Raw genomic sequence first — 15,687 nt, forward strand, 5'->3', positions numbered from 1 at the left:
ATGGTCGTGTTTTAATTGATTTCGTATTTCGAATGTGATATTATTTCGTTTTTCGTTTCGTGGAACGTGGTTTTATGGTTGTGATTTTTTTTTTTTGGTTTTGCACGTCAATATCATTTTTTATAATTAATATTATTTTTTTTGTTGGTCGACCCGCATGTAACTAACTATTAATTACTTTGTTAATTAACACAGATTTTTACATGCAAAGAATACTGAAAAGTGTAGGGAATTCGATAAGGAAGCCTTATAATAATGCTGACTGAGATTTCACTACAAAATGTATGTTAGCAGATATAATACTGAAAAACTGCTGAATGAAAAATTTACGTAATCTTTTAAAAGCTACAAAAAATAAAGATTACATACATAAGTAATAGGATTAGCTGTCTTTTGAACATCTTTGGCAGTCGTTACGTATAGTCAGAAGCCAGAAAGTCTAATAACCAGTTTTACTAAGAGGTATTGGGTTGCCCGGGTAACTGGGTTGAGAAGCTCAGATAGGCAGTCGCTCCTTGTAAAACACTGGTACTCAGCTGCATCCGGTTAGACTAGAAGCCGACCCCAACATAGTTGGGAAAAGGCTAGACAAATGATAAGCTGGCTATTTACCTGCAGTTTTTTCTTGCACCCGAATAAAAAGAAGCTATTGTGTTATTGACTTCATCCTTTGATATGTGATGATGATGTCCTCCTAGCCGATTATCGGCTACGGCGGCTGTTCTCATGTAAGGAGATTAGCCAACTACGCAGGACATATTATAGTGCACGAGCATTTGCGCAGACACAGGTGCACTCACTATTCCTTAAGTCTCATAGCCCGATGGGACGGCAATCCGACACGACCGGAGAGAGATCAGGCGCAGGACCGACATTTACGTGCTCTCCGATGCACGGGTGTATCAATCACCAGCTTCCAGGCTCCGGGCTGCTTTGTGAAAGTCTTCTAAAACCCACAAAGCGATTTTGGCCCGACTCGGGAATCGAACCCGAGACCTCGTGCTCAGCAGCCGCACTTGCGACAGCTAGACCAACGAGGCAGCTATGATATGTAATCTATATTAGGTACTCTGCATCATATGCCTAGCCTTTTCCCAAATACATAGTTCAAAGAAAAGGTTAGGTTAAATGAAAAAGTGAAGATAATACATAAGTAATAGGATTTTCGTTAACAACAGGGGTTGTTTCGCAGCATCTGCGGCCCTTATTAAAAATAAATCGAATCGCGTTCCCCCGGGGGAGGGCAGCCATCTTTGATCCAATTTTCGTCTCGGTATTAGAAAATTATAATCTTATGTTTTTTTTTAGTTTAGGCTTTTATTAAAGTTGCCTTTTCACCTAGTTTGTTTAACCTCGATTAACTCTGTTTTTCACTAATATTAATACAGTCTAAATTTTTTCTTTCTTTGTTCTAAATTCATACTTACATATTTTTGGCATCAAATAAAAAACTTACGTACATATTTTTGGGCTAGGTTTGCTCTACTTTGGAATGCCCTCCAATACCTTAAAAAAAATCTAGACAAAAACTTTCTAGAGTTAATACATATAGAATACTACCTTCCAAAAACGGTCGCCTTTCTAAAACTGAAAGTGTAATTTTTCTTTTTGAAGTAGTTCCTAAGATTAGCGTTTTCAAACAAACTCTTCGGCTTTATAATCATCATCATCATCTCAGCCATAGGACGTCCACTGCTGAACAAAGGCCTCCCCCTTAGATCTCCACAGATACCTGTTGGAGGCGACCTGCATCCAGCGTCTTCCGGCGGCCTTTATAAGCTTAATAATATTTGAATACTTAGCTTGTATAAGATTCGCCCTAGAAACTCTTGTGCTTAAAGTAAATATGGATGCACACTTGATAATCTATTCATAGATGATGTAACACAGATATGAAAAGATTGTATAGTTCAACGTACTGAAAATATAATAACATTACACATGCTCTTTGTAAGCTGAATACTTTGACTGTCAAAAGAAAATACTTTTTTTTTTGTCGATGGCAAAAATCATCAAATGAAAATCCCGCTTTGGGTTAGCAGCGGTGAGGCAGTGTCAGACTCTTACTGACTAAAATCCATCGTGTTCCTTCGTAGGCCTTGGTAGACCAGGGCCGTGGTACCTCTTTTCTGTTTCCAATATATCATCTGTGTTGTTTTGCTTACTAGGTATACGAACTTGGCATTGCTTATATGAGGCTTATATCAAAATTGTATTATATAAAGCAGTCAACAGACAGAATTCAGAGGTGGTAAGATTTAAATTCTTAAGGGCCTATTGTCTAAGTGTACACATGCTAACACAACCAAAAACAAGCTAGTCTAGGTTCTATTTCAGATCTAGACCAGCTATGACGTCAATCAGCTAAACTTAGCCCGGGATTGCACCAGGAAGATCCAATGACGCAAGCTGTGACATTTGCGTGTGCGCAGCTACGATTAATTTATTGGCTTTGCTTCTTTTTTTTTTCGTGATGGCAACACCTCCGTTATGTAACTAATACAGATCTATACTAATATGTATTGTAAAGAGGATTTTCTTGTTTAGCTCCGAAACTACGGGAGCGATTTGAAAAATTCTTTCTCTGTTGGGGAGGTAGACTATCCCCGGATAACATAGGCTATATTTTATCTAGGTCCGTGCAGAGGTTCCCACGGGATACGGGAGAAACAATGCTTTATTTACTTCAATGTTAAAACCATATTTCCTTACACATTTAAAATACATCGGTCTTGAACCCCCCACATCAAAGTCACGGTCCAACTCATCTAACGATAGAAAAAAAAACAACAGAAAATCTATCACCGTGACACCCCTGTTACCATAGACAACGGAGATGCACGCCGCTGCGTCCGCGCCTCCTGTAGTGGAGGAAATCTAATATAATTGTGGGTAGTTTGTGATTTTGTAATGTTCCTATGTTTATTTAATAGTGCGGAAGAGATGTAGTAGGTTTTTTTTTACTAATATGGCTTCTATTGCTATATCAAAGCTGTTTTAAAGTACTGAAAACTGAAAGTGAAATTTTCGAATTTTTTGTAGCCAATATGTGATATCTTGATATTATATGATATAGATATACTTAGATATAAAAAATGCGAAAGTTTATTGATATAAGTTTTTCACTCTTTCACGGTAAAACCTAGTATGTATGACATAAAGATTATCCTGACGCACACTTCAGTTATAACAATGAAATGACAGATAATCAGTATTTCACAATGGTACAATGACGTAAATTGTCTTCTGAAAGGAATGTGCATAAACAAATGCATTCACCGAGTTACGTCAGCCACTGAAATGCACTTCGGAAGTAGTAGTATGCAGTAATGCAAACTATTTCTGAAATCTTCGACTGGCCGTTTTCACCCGCGTCCCGTGGAGACTACTGCCCGTACCAGGATAAAATATAGCCTATGTTACTTGGGAAGAGTGTAGCTTTCTAAGTGAAAGAACTTTTCAAATAATAATAAAGTGGTAAGAATAATCGGAGTAAAACAAGGACATCAAAAAAATTACTTTGAGGTATATTATTACCGCGATCGATAAGATCATGCCTCATATCGGATGTTAACTTAGGTAAAATGTCAAAAAAAACATTTTGAGTATATATTAATTTCCGTATAGATTAACGAATCGATTTTAAAATTGAAAACAGCTGACGACTCGAAAGTTGGGGTAAAGTGAGCTCTTCAAAAACCAGGTGTTTTCCGATTTCGGAAATAGAAAAAAAAAACTATATCGAGGGTTGTCTATAGATGGATGTAAGACACATCCGGCGGAAACTTCCGATTCTATCTCGATTTTGGGGGAGTACCGAAACTCGATACTTTTTGTAAATCAATTGTTTGAGTGTTGGTTGAACTGATTCTTTTGGTGTTCTGTTACGAAATGTGGTTTCTAGTGGGTCTTCTATTAAAATCGTGTGTGAAAATGTTGTAGCATAAAAAGAAAATCGAAATTATTCCTAAAATCAGTTTAATAGGAACAGTTAAATACCTTTTCTGTAAGTGATGGCAGAGTAGAGAAAAAATGAATAACAGAGAAACAAAAGTTTTTATTTTATTCTTCTTCCCGTACCAGGATAAAATATAGTCTATGTATTACTTTGGAATAGTGTAGCTGTCCAACAGTGAATGAATTTTCAAAACGTAACCCGATTTCAAAAATTAGCAGTTTCAGAGCCTTTAGGGGTACACACAAAAAAATACATAATATGTTTTCTCTTTATTGTAGTTTAAAAGTATAGAATTTTCCATAAAATACAGATGTTCTATTTCACTTGGGAGCGCACTAATGGCAGATTCGCCGACTCATGCAAAAACAATGTACATGTTAAACCTCGGACTTTTCCATCTGACCATCGGTGAATTTTAGCGTTAAAAATCCTACGGCGCTTTTGAAAGAAAACCCTTTACAGACTTAACTTTCTAGAAAAGCATAATATCGTCTATATAAAGTAACTTGGGTAAAGCAAGATTTTATTTTTCTTATAAATAAGCAAAAGGGAACCTAGTGGTGGTCAGGCGCAAATGTTCCCGACAGTAGAGTCTTAATTATGGCTCGTTTGCTGTCGTGAATTAAAACATCTATAATATTTCCTTTCATCTCGTTTGAAGGATAAACCCCATAAATACAGTCAAGTATCCTTTATTAATAGCATGACCCAAATACCTACATTATGGCTACTACCCTCTTTGAAACATACATCTGTGTTTATTATGAAAATTCTCAAGGGGTATGACTAATATAATCCTATTGTCCGTTCTATTCTATAGGGGGTGCAATATCTTAGGGGTTGTTCGATAGGGTAGGTTAATCTTCAAGTTTTATTGTTTAGTAAAATTCGATGGTGATGGAAAAGTAATTTTTGGGTTAGTAGTGCGAATATTGGCAAAAAGGATTTTTTCTTTTTATTTCTAACGAGTAACTACTACCCGTACCGGGATAAAATATAGCCTATGTTAATTCTGGATAATGTAGCTTTCAATAGAGAAATATTTTTTTTAATCAGTTCAGTCGTTTTGGAGCCTTTAGGGTACAAAATTTCTCCTCTTCATGATATGATATTAGTATAGCTTTGACCAGCGTGAAGTTGCTATACCCAACATCGGACCAGCAAACTTATTTTCAACACCGCTGGTGGTACAAAGGAAGATACTTCTACTTCATAAAACATTATAAATTACACGCTAAATTACACTCGCTCGTGTCATGTTACGTCACTTCCTATGCAACAGGAAATGACACGTGCTGCCACAATGGTTCCTTACCTAGTAGGGGGGAATAAGTATTATTTTATAAGGGCTTCTACTTGGGCGGTAGTTATAATGAATACTTCAAATAATGATAGTACAGATCGATGTCGATTTTTGAGTTAAGGTGATCGTTAATTGTCTAGTTTATTTTTTAACGACGTCAAAAATCATCAAAGGACCCCTCCCGCTGTGGGTTAGCAGCGGTGAGGGAGTGTCAGACTCTTACTGACTAAAAACCGTCGTGTTCCGTCGTAGGCCTTTTATGTACCAGGGCCTCGGTAACGCTTTCGAACAATCCCACAGCCCCGGCAGACCTGGGCCCTGCTTAGTTTTGTCCAAACTATGTTGGGAAAGTACCATCGTTGTAGATCGTCATTTGCCTTTTCTCAACTATGTTGGGGTCGGCTTCCAGTCTAAATGAATGCAGCTGAGTACCAGTGTGCCACACGGAGCGACTGCCTATCTGATCTCCTCAACCCGGGCAACCCAATATCCCTTGATGAGACTGATTGTCAGAGTTTCTGGCTTCTGACGGTCAATTTTGTTAACATAGCAACTATTTATAAATTGTTACATAAGCTATATTCGCGACCTCTATAAAGCGGATGAATCCAATTGACAATGACATTTTGAACTTTCAAACCGTCTTTTCCGTTTGAATATCTAAGGTTTATCTATATTTATACTATGGAAAAGACAAGTGTCACGAAAAACTATATTATAGCAAACTAGCTGTTGCCCGCAGTTCCACTCCCGTCCACTGGGATTTGAACCCGCATATAAAGTAGCCTATAGTCTTCCTCTATACATATATATATGGGTATTTTTTCAATTTTGCATTGAAATAAACTCTTCAGCTTATAAAGGTATGAACCTACAGATGTAGTTTTAATTAACTTCTTTCAGAAAATACTTCCTTAGAACGGTAACAAAATATTCCTTGTTACGATTTTTCCTTTCCCAAATTATTTTTAGTTCATACTACTTGTTAACGAAAAATAGCCTTCCTACATATATCTTAAAAACTAATTAAAGGAACTTCAAATTAAGGAGCAAATACTCACCCTCATTCTATGCGCGCACGCAAGCTGCAACTGCGCACATCTGTCGTGCAGGTGACGGGCCGCCATATTGGAAATTGTGCCGAGGGGAGATCGTGTTAGGGGAATATTCTGTGTTTGAGGGAATTCTGTATTGTCATGATGGCTTGGTAGTGGTTTAAGATATTCGTTTTTGAAGGGAAAGATTTGACATTGTTTCTTGTACTTTAAGTAAGGATAGATAATCTTGGTATGAATTTTTAGGTAAAATTCAATGTCCTTACTTAAATGCAATAATTACAGTTACAATAATCAGTTGAACTATGTATTATCATTAGCTTATACTTAAGCTGCATAAGTAAAGCTGTATAATTTATTAGTTTTATCTGCATTTGTTAAAAAGCAATTAAAAATCAAGATTTACCATCAGGTAGAGATTTGTTACATTTCAGACTTTATTTACAGTCGATTTTCGAAATACAATGAGAACCTTGAGCAGTTTGAGCATTATGCCAAAATAATCAGGATTTATTTAAAAAAAAAAACTTTTAGCCATTTACTTGTGAAAAAGTAGCAAACACTTTTACTTTTACCTTTACAACATTAGCGTAGTAAATAACGCCTATTTTCAATATCAAAACTATATACTAAACCTCCTCTCTCATTGTTCCAGCCCCACGCACGGCCTGCACAGGAGGTACTCCGAACAACTTACCCCCCCTGGGTTTCCATTCAGTCCATGGTGAGAACATCAGAGTCTCCCGGGATGGGTCCATGGCTCGGAGAGTGGAGTCCTTTTGCAAGGGTGTGGCGTTCAGCGCTAGGCCTGTTAGGGTTAATGAGAAGGTGGGTGTCAAGATATTTTAATAAATAAATAAATTTTTGTGTACCTATGTGGCAAGTTTGGTTGAAGAAATAGAGGAAAATAATTGGAAAACGAAAATAAAAGATGGTGTTCGCTATTTTTAAACTTAACTAAAAATAAACAATCATGATTGGACTTTTTTGTTTAAAAACTCAGTTGAACATAAAGAACAGTTACCTAATCAATTGAATAATTATTTTAAGCTATAGATAATTTGTTTAATATATATTTGTGTGAATTCCTATCAAGATTAAATTTTATTACCTTCAGTTAAATTCTTACAGTTTTGACTCGTACTACATAAACATTTCTGAATAACCCAAGTATGTGCTAATGAAAGCCACAGTCAATAAAAACGTAAGCCAATTAAGCATGACCTAACCTTTAAATCCCCTCTTTCCAGGTCTGCCTTCGCTTCGTAGAAATCTCAAACAGCTGGAGTGGGGTCATTCGATTCGGTTTCACAAACTACGACCCCGCGACTCTCGCGCACTCTCTCCCCAAGTACGCCTGCCCAGACCTCACGAACAAGCCCGGCTACTGGGCCAAGGCCCTCGGCGAAAGATTCTGCGAAAAGGACAATATCTTATACTACTACGTCAATTCTTCAGGAGACGTCCATTTCGGCATGAATGGAGAAGACAAAGGCCTTTTCTTCTCTGGCGTAGACACACGCAGCCCGTTATGGGCCTTAGTCGATGTTTACGGCAACTGCACAGCGGTACAATTCGCCGATCCAAGAGCTCCAAGCCAGAGGCGCCACAGTCCTGTCGATGAAGATAGATTAGTTAGCAGCATGAGGTCTTTGAACGTCGAGGAGTCGCTACCAGCCCCAAGATACCAGAATCCTTTAGCTCCGCTCAGTTTACACAGAACTAAGGGTAGAAATGTACAGTGTGTTAATGATAGAGGAATCGCAGCGAGAGCTGATGCAGAATTCTGCCAAGGATATGTATTTACAGCGCGTCCTATGCGCCCAGGACAGACCATAGTTGTTCAAATTCTGGCTACAGAAGCAGCGTATGCTGGTAGTCTTGCTATAGGCCTCACATCTTGCGATCCAGCGACTTTAAGGCCCTGTGATTTACCAGATGATGCAGAGTTACTTCTAGACCGTCCCGAATACTGGGTTGTCAGACGGGACGCTGCCAACGGTCTCCGAAGAGGCGATGAATTAGCCGTAACTTTGACACAAGACGGTGAAGTGAGAGTCAGCAGAAATGGATCCACTCCAGTCACAGTTATGCATGTTGATCATACTCTAAGATTGTGGGCGTTTGTCGATATTTATGGGGCTACGCAGAAAGTCAGGATGCTGAGCACGCTTGTTGTACCCCAAACTCAGACCCCTCCTCAGCAGTTGAGGGTGTTGACAGGCTCTGCAGGGCCTATTACTGCCGGGGCTGGTGGCACAGTCCTGGTGGTCAGCTTACCTCCTCAGAATGGGGGACAGAACGCTGCTAACCAACAGAGCTTGACTCTTGCAAGCGCGCATTATATTGAGGTGAGATATTGACACTTTTCTCAAAATTTTGATCTTGAAAACTAATTCAGTGGTCATTACAAGACTTCTCAACATTAAATATGTATATTAATAACCTAATTGGTCTAGAATTTTCCCCATACTCATAATTAAATTTCTCCTTTCCAGCCGATCCAGACAACCTCACAGCTCTGCCTAACCGGGTTACCCATCAACCAGCCTTCAACCTGCAGCTACCAACCACCCCGACCTCGCGCCGACAACCAGTGCTCATCAACCAGTCAGAACAACTTGAACGAGCAGGCTCAAATACCCAACGGACATAGCGAACCTTTGAGACTGGCTGAGAGGCTTCAAAACGGTCCTTCTACTAGCAGACATCAACCTATTTACTCTGTGATCGGCGAAGGGGGTGCTACAGGGAATCTGACAGGAGCTGAATGTACTATATGCTATGAGAATCCTATAGATTCCGTTCTATATATGTGTGGTCATATGTGTATGTGTTATAGATGTGCAGTCCAACAATGGAGGGGCAAAGGGGGCGGTCAATGCCCCCTCTGTAGGGCACAAATTAAAGATGTAATCCGCACGTACAAGTCCTGATGTGCTTTTGCCAAAATTTCTTTTGTAATCCCAAAAAAATCTCTGTATATATCTGGTAGGTAGGTTAGGGATATTTTTTGTACTGAATTCGAGTGAAAAATCAAAATGGTCGCGTCTTCAGTACAAAGAAATAATGATTAGAAATTAATAATAATATATCAACATTGATTAATTAATATATAGAAAAACGGTTCATTAATGTCGGTTATTTATTCGAGTGTTGGAAAACAAAATGGCGGCGGTGTGACGTAAGATTATGATTGGTTAGCATTTTTTTTTATTGGCAACTTTTGCAGCAGATATCTATGGTTTTACGATGGTTTGGCGGGAAATGGCAGCCATATTTCTTTGTATTTTGACTGATAAAACCGTTATTTTTCTGACTTAAAGGTACCGTTGAATGTACCTTTAGTGACAGATTTTCTAAAATATGCCGCGAAAAAATAATTACTTGATTCAATTTTAAACACTATTTTCACAGTGTTAATGCGTTAATTTTATGACACTATAAATGACTACAATAATATCTTCTTTTGCTATATATTCTTTCTTATAATATTCACTCTCTTAACTTTCTTTATTTTTTATATTGGTTTCCACTACTGTCCGTACCGGGATAAAATGTAGCCTATGTTACTCGGGAAGAGTGTAGCTTTCCAAAAGAGAAAGTTCCTTTTAATTACATTTTATTTAAAATTACACATTGACACTGTTTTCTTATAAAATGAGGGTTTTGAAGAAAGTAAACAATTTGACATTTTATATGAAGAAATAGATTATAAATTAATAATATAAAATCACTTTCAACATAGGAATTTGGTTAACCGCAGTACGGAAAATAATATTTCATATGACTAAGATAAAAACGTATACTCTAATAATAATAATTAGAGATTTGAAATCTTTGAAAAAAGGATAAAAATTCAAATTTAGAATGTTGATTAGTTTTCGTTTTTTCAACTATTAAAGTGAAATAAAGCCCCACTAGTATCCCGTTTCGCGAGGCTAAGTTGTAAATAAGAACATAGTTATGCTAGTATAAGTAGTAGGTTCCTAGTGAAAAGAAACATTTTAAAATTGAAGCTATATTATAGCTTTCGTTTCTGTGTAGCACTGCCTAAGTTTGTGTCCTTAGAAATGAGAATAATTCACCATCTTCGGAACATAAAAGTTTCGTAAATGCCGCCAATAGATGGCGTTGTTCTCAATTTCAAATTAAGGACATGAAACTTTAAGAAAATATTAAAGAACGATTGTAATGTACGTCCATGACACTATTGTAAGCATTTAATTAATAATCATATCATAATCTTTAATTATTAATCCGCGGTTAAGTGAGAAACAGTGGCGAGGTGAATTTAAATGTTTTTTGAACGGAATTTTACTGAAAATATGTTACATATTAGCAGATTACCATACTGAAAATTTTCACATCATTTTTCATACAATCCATCCATATTATTCCTACTACATTACATACTTCCATACAAATATAACAATAGATTTAATTATATTAAAATTGCTAAACGTAATTTCTGTCTCTTATGTATGAAGAACTCAAAGAAATAAGACGCTAAATCGATGTTTTTTCAAAGGGAGTTCCTAAAAATGCCTCCAAATGATTTTCTTAACATATACGCGAATTTTCTTATATTATATATCCATATGATAGTAATATTTATTTCAGAGCAAAATGTGAACGATCGAAAATTTAGCTTTAATCAGCCGGTAGATCTACCAAAGCTACCATGCTGGGTTGCCAGTGTTAAATTTCTCTGATCGTTGGTAGAAAATTATGAGGACGCATTTTTTTATAAAGACAATAGACATTGCTGAGCTTTAAGTATGTAAAACTTAGATTTTTTCTTTAGTAAATTCTGATTTTGGTAATAGTCTCGCCTAGATAGTGAAAGTAGACGACTTAGCAGTCTAAAAATTAAAAATGTATACTTACTGTTAAAATTGATGAAAAGTAATTGTTTTTTTTGGAAACTTGGGTCCGTATTACAAAATTATATTCAAGCGTCAAGCCTTAAGTACCAGTTTTGGTCTCCAAAACTAATTTTCAAAACGCCTTAGTCTCGAATATTTTTTTTTTGTATTACGGATCCAAGTTGACACGAGTGTTTATAAACAGATTTCATGTGACTTTTTTTGTCGTTTCAAGTAGATATAATGACATCAATTCTTTGCATTTCATGTCTGTCAGTCATTGGCTGTCATTTGTACATCTTTGGCAGTCGTAACTGGCTGTCAGAAGCATGGAAGTCTGACTACCAGTCTTACTAAAGAGTATTGGTTTTCTCGGGTAACTGGGTTGAGGAGATCAGATAGGCAGTCGCTCCTTGTAAAACACTGGTACTCAGCTGCATTTGTTTAGTCTGGAAGCCGACCCCAACATAGTTGGGAACAAGCTAGGCAGATGATGAATTCTTTGTATATCATTCCTTGTATGCTCAACTTTCTCTAAGCAATTTTTAACATATCATTTTTTATACAATTGCATACTTTCTGTTTTATTGAAAAAATGTGCTGTCGATTAACAGTGGTTATAAGACTAAAAAGGAAAAATTAGGTTTCTATTTTCTTTTGACTAAACTCAAATGAGTGTCAATTTGACTTTGTAATACTAATGCATTTATTTGTAACAAAAACATATCTTTTTTTTATGTTTCAGTAATATATTTGACTGAATCTTTATTCAAGTTTTGCTCTCCTATCTGACTATTATGATTGATATCACTTGAGTGTGCCAATTTTCAGTCCAGAAAACGTTGAAAAAAACTTATTTTTTTTGTAAACACGAGCAAAACTTGTAATTTTTCTTGTATATAGTAACAGTTTCTTGATTACCAATACATAAACCAAAACTGTAAGCCAGTTGTCATTCAATATAACTTTAATTTATGAAATAACTCGTACTTGTATAACCTGACGTTTTTTTTTTGTTAATATAACATGAAGCATTATGTTTGTTGTGAAATCATAACTTAAGCATATAAGTCATTTAAAGCTAGTTTTTTCAATACTTTGTCTTATGTTTCTAGAACTTCCTAGTACAATGGATTAGGTTTAAAAAAAATTATTAAGTAAGATTAATTTTTTAACGTTAAAAAAAGGGGAAATTTCACAACAAACACAGCGTAACTTTAGACTTTATTTATTTATTCATAAGACCTTTTTTTACATGACATAATTTAATACCAAAATAAAGGTGACCAGTTTAAAAATGTAGACAGTTATCGAAGCCAAATCTTGTAGTGTTTAGTGGATAATGTATATAATGCGTGAATGGAAATGTTAGGGTGCGACTGACAAGGTTTTGTCCAAAAAGTATTTAATCACAAGCTTTCATAGACAATTTTTAAGGTGCTCGAAAAAGAATTTGCTGAGAAACACGGCTGTAGCTGTATGACATTTCAAGGTTCACCTACAATACAAACGTCCGATTTTTTCTGAAAACAATTACTTTGAAAATTGAACTTATGTTGTCGATGTACTTGGGCCTGAAATTAGTATTTCATATCTTTTTCCAGCACTTTAATTTGTTACAGCAGTAACTCTTTTTGATACTGTTATTTAGTTATTGTTAAAAAAAATATGAATATTCAATACAATTATTTTTTGACAAAAAGCATCGTTCTTAGAATGTTCAGTAAGTTCGATATTTTTAGCCAATTTCAATATACATTTTCCTGAACAAAAAATCATCAGTCGCACACTAAGGCCCTAAGTTTCCTGACAATGTAAACGTGAGTGTTTTTTAAAACAATTGTTTACTATGACATTTCATATTAAATTTTCGACCAAATAGTTGTTTTGACGTTTATGCTGTCAACGAACTTCGGCCAAGTAAGACCAAGTGGTATGTGATAATGTGATTCTTTCAAATATTCTTTTAAAATCTTGGTCATGTACAGCGTTGTCATCTAGTCTTTAGTAATTTATTTTTCATTTTTTTTTATTAGTTATTATTATTTTTTGTGAAAAACAAGCACTCTGTAACGACGTTGGAGTTTAGATTAAGTTTGAAATAAAAATGGTTATCGAACATTTTTGTGTATTTTTTCTCCTTTGAAAAGTTGGGTTACCTAATGAAGAATTCATTATAAAGTATCTAGCAGATACTATGAATAGCCATAAAGGCGTATTTTAACTCAGTCAGTTCATTTTTTCCGTTAAATATACGCCTTTGAATAACACAAATCAATTCGAGTAAGGGTAGCAAATGTAGGGAAATACATAAACGGCCGTTCCCAATATTCTATCTATCTGTCCATTGGCCTACTAGAGATAGAATTTTGACATTAGCCCCATACAAGTAGGTAATGTCAAATTCCTATCTCTAGTATCAAATCAAGAGATAGTTTGATTATTGGGAACTGCCGTAAAACTATAAGACGTCTTCTTCTTTTTCGGGTGGCTCTCCACTACTGGAGGTTAGCCGTCAGCTCAGCAATTTTTTTCCTATCTTGTGCCAAGCGAAACAGGTCTTCAACGCTGGCAATACTCGTCCACTCTCGGATGTTCCGCAGCCAAGATTTCTTGCGCCTTCCAACGCGTCTTTTACCCTTTATTTTGCCCATCATTATTAGTTGCAACAGTTGGTATTTATCGTTTCTCAGTACATGACCAAGATAGGCAACTTTTTTGCGTTTGATGGTCTGCAACAATGCCCTGGTTTCACCGACGCGTTGAAGTACCTTCTCGTTGGAAATTTTCTGCATCCAGCTTATGCGTAGCATCCTGCGGTAACACCACATCTCGAAGGCTTCAAGCCGCTTTTGGGTGTTCACTTTAAGCGTCCATGCCTCGCTTCCGTATAATACTACTGGCCAGATATAACAGTGAAGCATTCTGACTCTCAGTTTAATTCCAAGATTGCGATTGCACAGGGGCCCGATTCTCCTAAGTTAAGAATGTCAAAATCGAATAGAAATCGAATCGCAATAGCAGTTTTAACCATTTCCAAACCATTCAGGCATTCTGCTACTAATAAAAGACCAATCGTATTCGATTGACATTTGATTGGTGTGCGATTGGTCTACTATTTTGGTGATTTGAGTCCATACGTTAGTTTGCTGTACAATCATTTTGCAAACAAAATGATTCATTATTGAATGACAGAAAAGGATAAAAACGTTTATTTCAAAGAAAAAATAGCGGAATGCCACATACGCTTCAATCGTAATCGAGTTGCGATTGGATCTCAGTCGAATCGAGTCGAACGTGAATCGTATGTCGCTTAAGTAAAATTAGGAGAATCGCGCCCCAGAACTTTCCGCATTTTTTGGAATGTTGTTCGGGCAATTTCGATACGGGTACAAATTTCTTCGTCACTTTCCCATTTTTCATTCACCCAAGCACCGAGATACTTGTAATGCTGAACCTGTTCGAGATCTGAGCCTGCAATACTTAATTGAGGGGCCGAGATGTGGGTACCAGATGCAACCAGGTACTTAGTTTTGGTAACATTCATATTCAAACCTGCTCTTAGACTGCACTCGTGAACTCTGTTCAATATATACTGCAGGTCTTGTTGCGTTGAGGCCAGAAGTACTGTATCATCGGCGTATCTCAAGTTATTGACTATCTTGCCATTTATCGTGATTCCGACTTCGAGACCTTCCAGAGCTTCTGTTATAATTGCTTCAGAGTACAGATTGAATAATAACGGTGACAGAATGCAACCTTGGCGGACTCCCCGGCAGATATCAATTTGGTCAGTCTCCGAATTTTCCACCCTTATATTCGCTGTTTGGTTCCAGTAGTATAAGTATAAGACGTAAAATACGAAATATCGATTTGATTCAGTACCTATTCGTAAATATAAAACAGCATAGTAGAATTTACTGTCTTTTCATTTGCAATAATTAACTAGTGACTAGCGACATCTAGTGAACGCAACTCGAAACTAAAACAATACATAATGTTTCGCTAAAATTATACACGTGAAGGAGGCAAGAACGTTTCAAAGCAAATAAATAAAACAAGCGTCTCATCAATAAGAAATATTACATTCAAGATATTATATATTAAATTAATGATTAATTATTATTTTTCCGAACGTTAAATAAATATGACGCTCTTGATAAAAAATTGCTCCAATCGCGATGCGTTTAACTGTAACAACTTACATAAATCAATTTGGACTTTATTTCAATACAGATAAAGTATAAATTATGTCAAAATAATTTACAATGCAACTTAATGCGCGTACGTGAAGCTTTGAACTGTTGATAGTGTTGTACCAAAATGAATTTTGTGACCAATAATCGATTGTCACAGTTAATCGATTAAGTTTAAAATGATTGCAAGAACTAAAGGTTTTTTATGAATGATTGATGATATCGAAATAAAATCACAGTATAGTACTTTGTCTATCCGATGCTTTTGTAAAGAAAAAGGAAAAACAGTATGTTAAATGAGCTTGAG

At 36.2% G+C, this 15,687-nt stretch overlaps 1 protein-coding gene across 2 annotated transcripts in view; it reads left to right on the top strand.

Moving 5' to 3' along the window:
• LOC124644035 (protein neuralized) overlaps positions 1-13,305 on the top strand; it is a 65,622-nt gene extending 52,317 nt beyond the window's left edge. For both annotated transcript variants that reach the window (XM_047183217.1, XM_047183216.1), the window contains exons 2-4: positions 6,972-7,144; positions 7,567-8,667; positions 8,815-13,305. In XM_047183217.1, the coding sequence (XP_047039173.1) occupies positions 6,972-7,144; positions 7,567-8,667; positions 8,815-9,252 (1,712 nt within the window). In that variant the 3' untranslated portion in view covers positions 9,253-13,305. The remainder of the gene's footprint in view (positions 1-6,971; positions 7,145-7,566; positions 8,668-8,814) is intronic.
• Positions 13,306-15,687: the final 2,382 nt, after the last annotated feature.

The sequence above is a fragment of the Helicoverpa zea genome, chromosome 29, assembly GCF_022581195.2.
Source record: "Helicoverpa zea isolate HzStark_Cry1AcR chromosome 29, ilHelZeax1.1, whole genome shotgun sequence".
Taxonomy (NCBI): Eukaryota; Metazoa; Arthropoda; class Insecta; order Lepidoptera; family Noctuidae; genus Helicoverpa; species Helicoverpa zea.